Source organism: Strix aluco, chromosome 25 (assembly GCF_031877795.1).
Source record: "Strix aluco isolate bStrAlu1 chromosome 25, bStrAlu1.hap1, whole genome shotgun sequence".
NCBI lineage: Eukaryota > Metazoa > Chordata > Aves > Strigiformes > Strigidae > Strix > Strix aluco.
The window spans coordinates 6,570,261-6,582,723 of NC_133955.1; the positions used below are offsets into that span (position 1 = coordinate 6,570,261).

At 44.6% G+C, this 12,463-nt stretch overlaps 2 protein-coding genes across 4 annotated transcripts in view; one reads left to right on the top strand and one right to left on the bottom strand.

Moving 5' to 3' along the window:
• Positions 1-3,894: 3,894 nt before the first annotated feature.
• FAM72A (family with sequence similarity 72 member A) lies at positions 3,895-8,731 on the bottom strand. The gene is made up of 4 exons (XM_074850127.1): positions 8,519-8,731; positions 7,492-7,569; positions 6,273-6,397; positions 3,895-5,368 (listed from the first exon to the last, which is right to left on the bottom strand). Exons 1-4 carry the CDS (start codon positions 8,668-8,670, stop codon positions 5,274-5,276), a joined length of 450 nt encoding a protein of 149 aa, XP_074706228.1. The 5' UTR covers positions 8,671-8,731; the 3' UTR covers positions 3,895-5,273.
• A 489-nt stretch (positions 8,732-9,220) lies between these two features.
• Positions 9,221-12,463, top strand: part of SRGAP2 (SLIT-ROBO Rho GTPase activating protein 2) — a 114,320-nt gene continuing 111,077 nt past the window's right edge. For all 3 annotated transcript variants that reach the window (XM_074850109.1, XM_074850110.1, XM_074850111.1), the window contains exons 1-2: positions 9,221-9,298; positions 10,293-10,838. In XM_074850109.1, coding sequence (XP_074706210.1) covers positions 10,772-10,838 — 67 coding nt within the window. In that variant the 5' untranslated portion in view covers positions 9,221-9,298; positions 10,293-10,771. The remainder of the gene's footprint in view (positions 9,299-10,292; positions 10,839-12,463) is intronic.

The following is a 12,463-nucleotide window of genomic DNA, read 5'->3' on the forward strand; positions in this document are numbered from 1 at the left end:
CATATGCTGGAGTGGGATGAACTAATAAGCTTCTGCCATAGCACAGCAGGGAAGAAGCCTTGTGTGGCTGCAGTTACGTTGGAGCGATACTGGGTTATTTTTAATTAGCACTTTCCTCCAGGAAATAAGTGTAGTCAGAGAAATGCAAAAGATCAAGTCTTTTTTATCAGTCTTGCTTTATAACTGCCTGCACAAATTTCTACATACGCTGACATGCAGATGGCACTGCCGAAGAGTGCTATGGTGCTAATTTCCCTTGTGTGGCATTACCCAGAGACATCAAGCTGTCAGCATTCAGATGACATAGGAAGTGAAGCACCAGAGATTTTGTTTGGCTTCTATTTGACCAGCTTTGTGCCCTGTTGTTTTTTCCCCCTGACTGCTGTCCAAAATGTGAGGCATGCTTTCTAATGAGAAATCAATAGAGTGCAGACTCACTTTGTTAAGCTTGTGTCACGCATGCAAGATGACAAGAGACTCTGCAGACAGCAGAGCAGCTAAAATGTCCCCCTGGCTAATAGCTGCTTGGAAATGCTGATGCTTTTTCAGAGAATAGGGTAGTTGATTTTTCCTGATGAGAAGAGGGAATTTTGGGTGGTGCATCAACAACTTGGGAGTTAATTTCACAGGAGATGCTCAAGGCAGGCATCCTGCTTTTCTCTCTCGTCATTCTGGTATACTACAGAAATTGAAAAGCAGATCCCAGTTCCACGAATGCTGTAGCTATACAGGTTTGGAATAACCTGTTTTCTTTGTAGGCTTTTTATAGGTATTTGGCCAGAGGCTGTATCCACTTTGTGTGCTAGAGCAAGAGAAAAACCCGATAGTGCGGTAGGAATCCAGAAACACTGGCAGAGAGAAGGATCCTTGCTTTAAGTATGAGACGATGGAGTATGTGTGTTGTGTGCTGGAAATGCTGAATCTATTCATAGACTTGCAAATGCCTGTTGGAATGGGAAGAAGCGATCCATAGCTGCAGGAACAGGCACGGCTTGCTTCCCTGGTGTAGTCTTGGAACTAAGGAGCCTCCTCTTGAGGCTGACACAGTTTGGGCTTCGCTTCTGATCTCTGATCAAGCCACTGGTGCCGTTCCCTTTCCATCCCTCGGCTACTTTGTTTATAGTGCGAGTTCTCGGAGTCTCCAAGTCGCTGTGCTCATACAGTTTCTTGCACAATAGGCACCTGTAGTTGTTATACTATACTAGCCTGTAGACACTCCCTTAATCCAAATAATAGCACACAAAGGCTGTTTACTCGGGATATGCACTGTTCCTTGGGGTATGCTTTCAGAAACCACACAGACTGCAAACGTAATAAAATATGTAACAATGACCTCTCACAACGAAGTAATTGGGTGATTTATAATAAATGACCATTTTACTTGACTTTAAAAAGCGTGCCAGCTCTTGCATGCCAGAGCAACGAGCAGAAAAGAAAAGATAGCTTAGTAATTTCTGTCTCTTATCATAGGAGACTCTCAGATTCAAAGCCTGGGACTCCAGGTTCTGTCCTAGGAGAGGTGACCCATCTCTCATCTGGCTTGAAGTGGGTGAACTGCATTCCAGGCTGTGTAAGGAGAGAGCGTCTTTCAAGCTGAACCTCCCTCTCAATAATCAACGTATTGGTTTGGACTGATAGAGATCACACACTGAATTTCATTACAGAATGATGCTTACCATGGTCCTTGCAGCATGCTGTCTGCTTGGCAGCTGCTTTGCATCCTGGAGTTGGCTGCAGTTCAATGGTAAAAGAATTCTCAACTGTTTGTCATTGTAAAGCACTTTGGGATGAATGGCGTTACATAAATGTAAGATTATGATTAGGCATTAATCTGTACTAGAATAATGAAGAATATTTAAATGTGCTTTTTCTAGTAAGTCTTATTTAATATGAAGGAGAATCAATTTATCACTGTTTTGCCATGGCTTTCTCCTACCCCTCCAGCTAGTATTGTGCATCACAGATTATGCATCGCAGGAAAGAAAATGGTCAACCATTGATGGCAACGTTATTCCACAGCTCCCTGTGATTTAAAAATCAAATCAAAGTTATTTATCCTCAGTGGCTTTTTGGAATTCTACTTTCAAATGTCTTCATCCAAACAAGTCTGTGACCCTGAACCTACAAGCCTGTGTTACACAACGTTATAGCTGCAGAGCTGCTGGGAGCAGGCTGGGTCCGCGGTGTGACCGTGTGTGTGTAGGGGAGAATTTTGTAGAGTCGGGCTGAGGGTTGGACTTGATGATCCCAAGGGTCTTTTCCAACCTGAATGATTCTGTGATTCTGTGACCCACCGACCAGCGCCGCGGGGCAGATGTGATGCCGAGGAGGGCAGTGGGGCTGGCTGCAGCCCTTTCGGCTCTGCTGCGAGTGCCAGGAGACCTTGGAAGTCTCATGGAAGCACTTTGAGTCTAAAACCCAAGACCCTTTGCCTGGTGTTCAGTGCCTTCTGAATAAAACCAGCTCTGATTAGAGACACTAAAGTGCTTTAATTACTTGCCTTGTGTACCTTAATGAGCAGAAGAGAAAGGCCTTAGGACTCTGTTCTTGTTTGTCAGCTTTGTGCTCTGCTTTGGACTTCATTTGCTGCTCAGCAAAGATCATGTAAAATTTCACTGTAAGATCCTACCAAAGATGACACAGCTGCCTGGCTTTTTCTGTATCAGACAGATCATAGATCTATCGGGCAGTCAAATCCTGCTGATATACTCATTCTGGAAGTTATCTGTCTTGATATTCCGCATTATTATACCAAATGCCTTGCAACCATCACCTTCCAAATGATTCACAACGTATTCCAGGGTTGTGCTATAACATACGTATCTTGTATGTAGAAGAGTACAGAGAAAACAAAAACCCCATGAAGTAGAGACCTGAGTTGTTTTATTTCAAACGAAGCTTTGGGTGGGGTGAAGTACTTAGGAGTGTTTCTAGAAATATTGATCTGGTTTTGTGCCAGCTGTTTAGTGTTAGATATATCTATCAACGGGGAAAGTATTTCCCTACACAGGGTGATCCTTGGAAACTTAACCCAAAACATTAGGGGCCTGTGAATAAGACACATGGCTTTACCGCACACGGCTTAGTTCTCTTTTTAATTTCAGATAGAAAGAAGTAGCCCTAGACACGATTAGTTTGTTTGGTAACATTCATGAGAGCTGGGCAATAGATGATGTTTGTTTACTTTGTATACAATACCTACAACTTCTTTATTGTTAAAAAAAAAAGGTCTGAACTTACTTAAAAAGTTGGCTCATGTTTTATTTCAAGCTGATGCCTGGTTGAGATGGACTAGCTCAAACAGGCCTGTGTAATTAAAGTAGTTCATAGTAGAACTTCCAGTTCTATGTGTACAAACAGACGGGGAGCAAAAACAGAATTATTGACTTGGTGTGAAGAAATTATAGTTTTCTCTGTGGGAGAATAGCTCTATGGTCAGCTCTGCTGACACAGAGTTGACTCAGAATTGTGAAGGTTATAAAAGGCAAATGTTGAACTTGCCACAAAGCAGAACTATATTATGGGAATTTTATTCGAACTTCTTGTGCTACTTATAAAAAACCCAATCAGATGTATTTTTAGCTCATGAATTCTGTTGGAAAAACTGTCTGAGATGTCACCTTGCCAGCCTAATACTGTAGTCACAACATGAACAAATTCATGCAGCATAGAAAACTGGCAAAAAATGGGATGTTTTGTCATAGAAGAGTTAACTGGCTGAACACCTCTAAGACTGAGAAACTGTCAGGCTTGTCAGCCTAAAAAGGAGGTGATTTTTTGGGGGGTCTCTAAACCAAAACCATAGTTGTAAGAACCTAAATATTCAACTAGTTTAATACAAGCACAAGATGCTATTTCATTGTTTTGATTATCTGATATAATTACACATCCATATTTATTACATCCCATAAGACTATGTAGTCCAAAACTTTGATTTAATGAGCAGACATGGCACAGGAAGTCAAAACAAGACACACATACATGTACATATATATACCAATATACATTTAAACAATGCAGAAGAGGTAGCACCATTAATTAAGAAATATATAACATGCAATAAAAATACTAAGACAATTCAGATTTGCCTTCATTGCACCTCTTCCAGTATCACAGGAGGCTACGGAATGATTTATTCAGCATCAATCCAAATTTAAAAATGTCCTCTGTTCTCTTATATGATTGTACCTTGAATTTTCTAAAGGTGATCCTTCAGGTGACTAGCTGAAGGGGACAGTATTTAGTTCATAAGTTAAATACTATGGCTGTAATGACTCAGATAATGAGCTTTGAATCCATTACTTCTTACAGGAACCAGATTGTCTGTATGCTTCAGGACGTAAGGTTAGACATGACACCAAATATTTAACCTGATCTCTTTTCTTTCTCTAAAAAGACCCAATCGGATGACCGAGTTCTGTTTTGGAGGGATCCCTACCCTATAAAGGAGAAAAATAGCACATCAAACTGGATGGATTTTATTGCTGACCTTAAGAAAAACTCCAGTGTAGTCTTGAAGTTCTACTGGACATTTAGCAACTGCAGTATTTAGGTTTTATCAGAGGAAAGATAATGAACTTGATCTGCACAGAAACATGATCCTAAAAGCACTGAAAGATGAAGATGGGCAAACTCTGTAAGACAGCTCCCCAGTCCACATTCAGGAGCATCCTCGCATGCCTCACATGCCCGGAGAACAAGCTGCTAAAAGCAGAGCCAGATCATACAGCCAAAGCTCCAATACTTTAAGTCACTTATTCAGCAACTCTATACTCAAAATAGAAGCTCTGGGCAATGGTCCGTGTGACCACAAAAGCAGAGCGCTCTCAGAACTTCGTCAGCCAGGCTGACGATTTCTTAAGATTTTTAAGCTGTACTTATAGTAACTGAAAGGCTTTGCTCTGTGAATACTGTTTTAGGAAAGAAGAAAAAGTATAGTTAAGAAGGATTATTAACTGTTGAGACTTAAATGTAAAAACCAAACCAGACCTAGATCTCAGTAAATGCACCTTCCATCTCCATTTCCAGATCTAACCAAGGTGTGTCTCTAGTCAGAAGACACACACTAGGCAGACTCATGAGTCTAAGGAAGGCTACAGTGAAAGAGGAAGATGATACCTTCCTTTTTCAGGATTGTTTTCCACATTTCCTGGCTTCCTGTATTGTTTAAGCTCTGATAGGCCATCAGGATTTAAAAAAAAAAAAAAAAAATCCAAACCAAACAGCAATGCAATGAATCTAGGGAAGATACTGTAGTATATTGTAGATAACATTTATCTGATATACTCCTCCTCAGAGATGCAGGATGTATCTTCATCTGTGCTTTCCTCCAAATCTGGTAAATTGCCCCAGAGCAATACATTCACACCTGGTGGGAAGGAGGTAAGAAAACAAAGGAGGAAAAAAAAAAAAAAAGTATTTTTGGATTGTGGCCTTATTTTTAAGTTGCACAACTGTCTGTTTTCAGAGAAAATAACATCATTGCAAAACCTGGTAAGTCACATTCATGATAAATATATCTAGACTATCTCCTATTTTTCTTCCAAAGTGATCTTGTAAGTGTAGTTTTTACAGCATAGTTCAAAGAATAAGTCCCTACCCACAGATATATTTATATAGCTAATTCATGTAGCTATTGGTAATCCTCTCGTGGCTGATTTATTTTTAAATGCATTGATCTAGAACACAGGTGACACTGAAAGGTTTGGACAGCAAGTTACTCCCATCTGCAAGGAGAAATGATTTGTCAGAATGCTATGCATTCCTGAGGACTGAAGGCAAATTCTGCTAGACACTTGGCATCCAAACAACACCTAGCTAAAGAAACCAGCTAGCATGAGCTGCAACTTCAGCTTGAGCTAATGAGGACTCAGTTATATAGGGTCAAAGTGACAACATGACTCACCCCAAAAGGGTGTCCATTGGACAGCTGCCTAATAGCACAGTAAAGCTATACATACCACTATAAATAGCAGCCGGTGGCTGTGTTTAGTTATAATATTGCTTCAGAAAATCCTGACTTCTGTCCACAAAAGGGGTAGGTTAAGTTTTCTAATGAAGATAAATTTCCACTTAGAAATTTTAATTTACAAAGTAGCTGCAACTACCTCCCCCAAAGTAGTTTGCTAGATTAGCAATACAGAAACGCTTGCCTTATGCCTCCATATGTTACACTCCCTCCATATGCTTTAACTATATTGAGATGCCTCATTAGAAGGAGGACTTAGAATTCAAGATTTTAAGGAAGAGAAGGAAACATATGTGTTCCTTACCAGAAGGGTCTAGTCTGTTGATGCCAAAGACTGCTTGGCTATGAAACATCCAGAAGTGGCCATTATTACAGGACAGCAGGCAAGGTTTGCAGGGAGAAATCACATGATAACCGACAATGTTACCGCTAGAAAGACAAGTGACATAATGAGCACTGCAAATGCCTGATGAAAAGATAGATGTCATTGGCTTTTCCAGTTTGAACTAATGTTAAAATAACCACGGTACCAGACTATTAATAATGCTCCTATTTTGATATAGGGAACATAGTTAAACAAGCATCTTAAATATTTGGCAAACGTCTGTCAGGAGTTACAGAATATCTAAGTTTTAGATCTTTGGCATAGAGAACCATTTAGTAACCTAAATTGTGTAATCCAGATTAGTTTACATACCAACAAATGGTGGTGTATTTATCTATTTATTTTTGGAAGGCCAGTGATTCCATTGGAATCAATGCAGAAGTTCATCATGCACATAAAATCCATCTGTACAGAAGCGCTGTGCATGGTGTCAGTAGTAGGAGTAACGAGATTGAGAATATCAAAGCCTTATCTACTCTCCCAGGTTGAAACCTAGAACAACCATTTTACTACTTTCTCAGTGCTCTGAGATATTTCTGTTTCTCTACTTCTGTCTAAAAAATAAAATACTGCGTTCCTATCGCAACCCCCCACTGTTTGAGTCTGAACAAGGTAAAAGTCTTGTTTATGAAGCCAAAAGGATCATCTTAAATAACTGTGAGCTATTTGAGAGTTGTTGTTTTCACTCTTAAATATCAGGAATTAATAAAGAGGATAACAGAACTCCAAGAACTTTAGTGACAGCATGTTCCATCTGCTAGCAACAACTAGATCTGCCAAGAGGATGTTCTATTAATTAGAATATGAGTAACTACTTCTTACTGCGGCCTTATTCACACAATTATCTCAGTGTAGAAACAGACATTTAATCAGGCAGGTGGCATGCAAGCTTTCCCAGATACTCAGACTACTGACAAGGTTGTCACATTTTCACTTGGGACTTGCACAGAAATAGACTGGCAGCCATGCCCAGAAGTAGGGGGCTGAGTTTCTATCAAGCAGCATTAAATTTGAAATAGAGTGTGCAATCTGTTCATTCATCCCTTAACTCTTGCACTGCAGTAGGCTACAGCAAGAAGGTTAAATGGCATTGTGGCATGCTTGAGGAGGTGTTAGTGTCATAGAATGGCATTCTTACCACTTCAAACATGCGATGTTCTTCAGTTTGCATTTGCAGATTTCAGTAAAATAGCAGCTTCCAATGAAATCAACAGTACTAAATGGAAAGAAAGTAAAAACGCAATGGTTTAATGTGGCTGTAATGTTTTGATAATACAGATCTGAAGTTCAAACAAAGCGTTGTTATCATTACAGCGCTGTGTGGTTGTTTTAAACCTTCTCAAGACCACACAGTTCCATTTTCCTATCAGCTACCAGCCATACTCATATGGAAACCAAGAGAGACCCGTGTGATGTTACACGAATGCATCGTAAGCCCTCTCAAATTAGATCAGAAAGCGCTGCTTCTTGTAGTACTTCCTGACGCTTGCACACTCGGGCCCTGCTGCTGGCTGCGTGGCTCTATCAGTCAGAAATCTGATTATAGACGTTGCCCTAGTTCCTGGCAAATCTCAGCTGAGACTACAGAACAATAGCTTAAAGGCTAGGACATTTAAAACCAAACCTTTGATTCCTTATCTCCTTTTTAACCCATACTTTCTTATTAACATGTTATTTTGCAATCTTATTTCTTTAGTATTTAAATATTCTTGTGGGAAAGCAAAACGCAGCTGACTCGGAGGAGAGTCGTTCTGGAACCGGAGCAAGATCAGGTTTGTTCTGTTTACAGATATTTATTTCAAATTCTAATCTTTGCTCGAGGAAGGAGCTGGAGGAATTCCCCATGGCTTCCTGAGCCTACGTCTTCCCCACGAATAGATTAAATTAGGCTTTTGATTTGCTAGACAAGGGACAGCCTTGCTCTGCCCGTCCCGCCGTGACATCCCCGGGCTGAAGGAGAGCCAGGTGGAGCTGGAAATGGAGGAAGGGGCTGAATCGTGCTGCTGGGGGCCGCTCTCCTGGTGACGGCGGGGTTGAGAGCGATCCCCGGGGGGCCCGTGCGGCCTCGCCAGCCCCGCCTGGCAGATCCCTGCGGGGGAGGCCGCAGCCCCAATGCTGACGGGCCTGTAGGGCCCCGCCGCCCACCCCGGAGACGCGGCGCTTACCCCGAGGGCGGGATGTCGGTGGAGTAGAGGTCGGTGTCGGTGTCCGCCAGCAGCACGGCCTTCATCCCCCGCGAGCTCAGCACCTGCCGGCAGAAGCGGCAGCACAGCACGGCCACGCACCGGTCCTCGAAGGTGCAGCTGCTTGCCGACATGGCGGGCGGCCACCGCGGGGCCGGGTCGAGCCGAGCGGAACCGAGTCGGGCCCCGCCGCCGCCGCCGCTCCCCGTCCCGGCCCGGCCGCTGCCAACGGCCACGCTCCCACCTGTCAGTTTGAATTCCCGACCTCAGGCTCCCATTGGGCGCGGGAGGCCCCGCCCTCCAGGTCTGATTAGTGAGATCCGCCGAGGGGCCCGCCCCCTCCTTGCAGGCCGTTGGAGGAGGCGGGTGGCACCACCCCTACTGCCTGGATATTGGCGGAGGGGCACGCCCTCCCTTGCTCCTATTGGCCCAGCCAGCAGTCTTTTTGCATGACTCGCCCCGCCCCTGCGCAGACCTTGGGGCGGAGGCTACAGCGCTCTGCCAGGCCCCGCCCACCCCACCCTGGCGGGGCGGTGCTACCGGTGCCAAGCGGCGGGAAGAGGGGGGCGGGCCCAGCTGCGAGATGGAGCCGTTTGGTTGGTCGGGTCGTCCGTCGCTCCTGCCCAGCTCTCTCCGCCGATTGGACGGGCGGCGCGGCGGGGCGGGGCGGCGGCGGGCCGGCGAGGGGGACCGGGTGGCGGGCGCCAGCGGCCGGAGGACGCCCGGCTGCGGGAGGCGGGGAGGCGGCTCTGCAGCGCCCAGGTAATCGCCCCGCCCGGCCGCCGGGCCCCCTCCCCTCCTCTGCCAGCCCGCCGGGGGGCCGCGGGCTGCCCCCACCGGCCGGCCCCGCCGCCTCCCCTCAGCTTCCCCTCAGCGCGGCCCTGAGGCGGGGCGCGGGGTCGCGTCCCTCAGCCCCGGCCCCCCCCCGGGACCCCCCCACGCTTCCTCTCCCTGCCGCCCTCATTGTTCTTCCCGGGCGGGATGCGGATCCGGCGGGTGCCGTGTTTATTTATTTCTTCCTCCCATACGCGTATCTTCCGCGGGGGCTGCAGCCTCGCCCCCTCCCTCCCCCGAGAAACGGTGGGGAAAAATTAAAAAAATAAAATAAAAAGATGGGAGAAAAGTTGTGTCCCGCCGTCCCCCCTGTGGGCAGGTTCTGCCTCGCACATGCCGGGCTGCGGGCCGGCCCCGACCCCTGCACCGGGCGAGGGGCCGCCGGAAAAAAAAAAAAAAAAAAAAAAAAAACCAACCAAAAAAACCCCCACCCCAAACCCGGAGCTGCCGAAGGAAAAGCTGCGGATGGAGCCGCTCTGGCGGGGACGGGTCTGGTGTGTCGGGGAGCTCCGGGGCTCGTCCGCCCGCTCCCGCCGCGGGTGCAGTCGCGGGCTGGGGTGCAGTTTTCCACGGAAGATGCTGCAGCTTGGCCAGGCTCTGCCTGCTCGTCCCCCCGCATTGCTGCTCGGTTGGAGAAGCGCTTTTTCTCTGCGCAGGCTGGTTCCCCTCCCTCCCCTCGGTCCCCTGGGGACCCCGCTTTCCAAATGAGCCCCCTCTCCCCCCTTGGGGCTGGCTGCCATGTAGGCGTTTTCCCTTGGTTACCTGGCCGGTCAGCGTTTCTAACCTCATCCTGCTGCTTAAAGGACAATTTGCAATGTCAGGGCAGCTCTTCTTTCAATCACAAATTTTGGCTGCGTATCTTGCGACTGTTGGCTGCGAGCTGTAATTTTCTAAAAATACATTTTTTTTTTTTCATTTGCAGGCAAGCAAACCAAAGAAAACGGCTTCTTGTCCTCCGTTTCTGCTCTCGTTTGGGATTTGATTTGCATCATCTCTGAGCCCATTTAAGAGAGGAAAAAAAAAAAAAAAAGGCAAACCAAACCCACACAAAACATGTTGTGCGGAAGGACTTCCACTCCCTGGCTGTGCTATTAACGTTAGCAATCAGGAAGAGCCTTTGGGGGCTGCAGGATCTCGCTAGTCTGATGCTGCTGCTGAAGGTTTTGGTGCAGGGAGACAAAACTGCTGCCTCTTCCATCCACTGATCTCTTAACATCTGCATTTTGCTGCTGCTGTGCTCCGTCTCACACCCTCTCTCCATGGACTGATTTTTTTTTTTTTTTCCCTTTTTGTGGGGGGGGGAAGACAAGCGGAAAATCAAGGCATCGCATTTGAGAGGAGCAAAATTGCATTTATATCTTGTGTTCTGGTGGATCTGTTAATCTTTTTGGAAAAGAAAACATGACGTCGCCAGCAAAATTCAAAAAGGATAAGGAGATCATAGCTGAATATGACACTCAAGTTAAAGGTAGGAATGGTTTTATTTTCATCTGTTTCGCTATTGCAGTCCTGACTTGCAATTGTAGGAGTTTGCAGTAGATGTTTGGGTGGGGAAGGGGAAAATCATTTGCAGATTGCCTGGAATTTGCAGGGCTTTTTCGTAATACAATGCTGGATCGGGTTTGCAATGCTTTTTTCTCGTCCCCATGGGGTAGGTTTCTACTATGGCATTGCCGTTTTAAGGTATCATGATAAGGGCTTTTTTACGAAATATAACAAATCTTTGAGTTCTGAGAGATCCATATTTTTCTGTCTGCTGTTCTGAAATAATGGCTTTGCATTTGAAATATGAGACCCAGTTAATTGCTTTTTAATCCCCTTCCTATCATGGGAATCTTTAAAAAAATCTGTGCAGTGTCAGAAGAGCATATTTCCACTGGTAGTAATGGGGACTGTGCCGAGGGTCCCTGTAAAGCTGTTTGTGCTAGAAAGTTCCATTATTCAGGATTTTGCTCTTGGTGAGTCCATAATATTACTGCCTGGTTTTTCTTACCGTGCTCTTGAGTGTAACACCTTAAGGTTGCATGCAGTGTCTGTGTGTATGCACACATATATATGCATACATATATAAATCAATAAAACTAATGCATCAGTGTTACTCCCATCCTCGTAAAGAAGGCGATGAAGAGTCAGAAGCATATTTGCACTGATCGTGCAAGTCTGCAGAATTCAGTTGGCTGCGTTTCAGGCTATCATGTGCCCTAGGTAAAAAAAAAAAAAAAAGATGGTGAAATGTCTACTTAGCTGCATATTTTTGCAAAGTTTTTATTTAAAAAAATAATTGTGGCTTGTGTATGGTTTGATATATTGCTGTTGGGAAGTTATGAGATTTAGTGATTTATCTAATCGGTTAAAACTTGCTTGGTATGCTCATAGCATGCAGGAAAGATGGCCTTCGGGCAGGGTTGATTGAGTTAAATCAATGCGATTTAAAAAAATGTGATTTAAATCTGAGGAGGAAACCTAGATTAAAACTGACAATTAAAATATTGTTTTGTAATTATGTACTTAACTATTTTTCCTACTGGGCGGGCTGCTCACTGGTTGCAAATCATTAAAACATGTTGTCCTACAAGATGCATGTCCTACACTGACCCTAGTACTCTGTACCTAGAAGGTTTCACATTTATGTTAAAAATGCTTACCTGAGCAAATATAAAGCTGGGTAGGGGTTTATTTTGATTATTTTTTTAATTTTGGGGTTCTTAAAAATAGAGAAGAGCGTGTTTCTTTTTTACTAGTTTAGTTTCTATTCCTGTTTTCTAGCTGTCTTTGGAAATGGGAATTGAAGTCAATGCAGAATTAGAGGCTTCTACGTTCTTTCATTACTTACCCCACCTGTGTGTGATAGATACAAGCTTGTAGTCACAATATTTGTGAATTGGATGCAATAATAAGAAACAAGGCTTTAGAATTGGTAAAGCGCATCTTCTCAGGTTTTTCATGCATTAGAAAAGAAATCCTTCCCTTCCTTTTTGAAAAAAAAGGCCAACGAGATGGGTAAAATGGCAATGAGCCTTCCCTGTGTGCAGAGACCGTTACTGCCAAAACTCAGTTCATCTCTGAAGGTGCTTACACAGAGACCGGTCAATT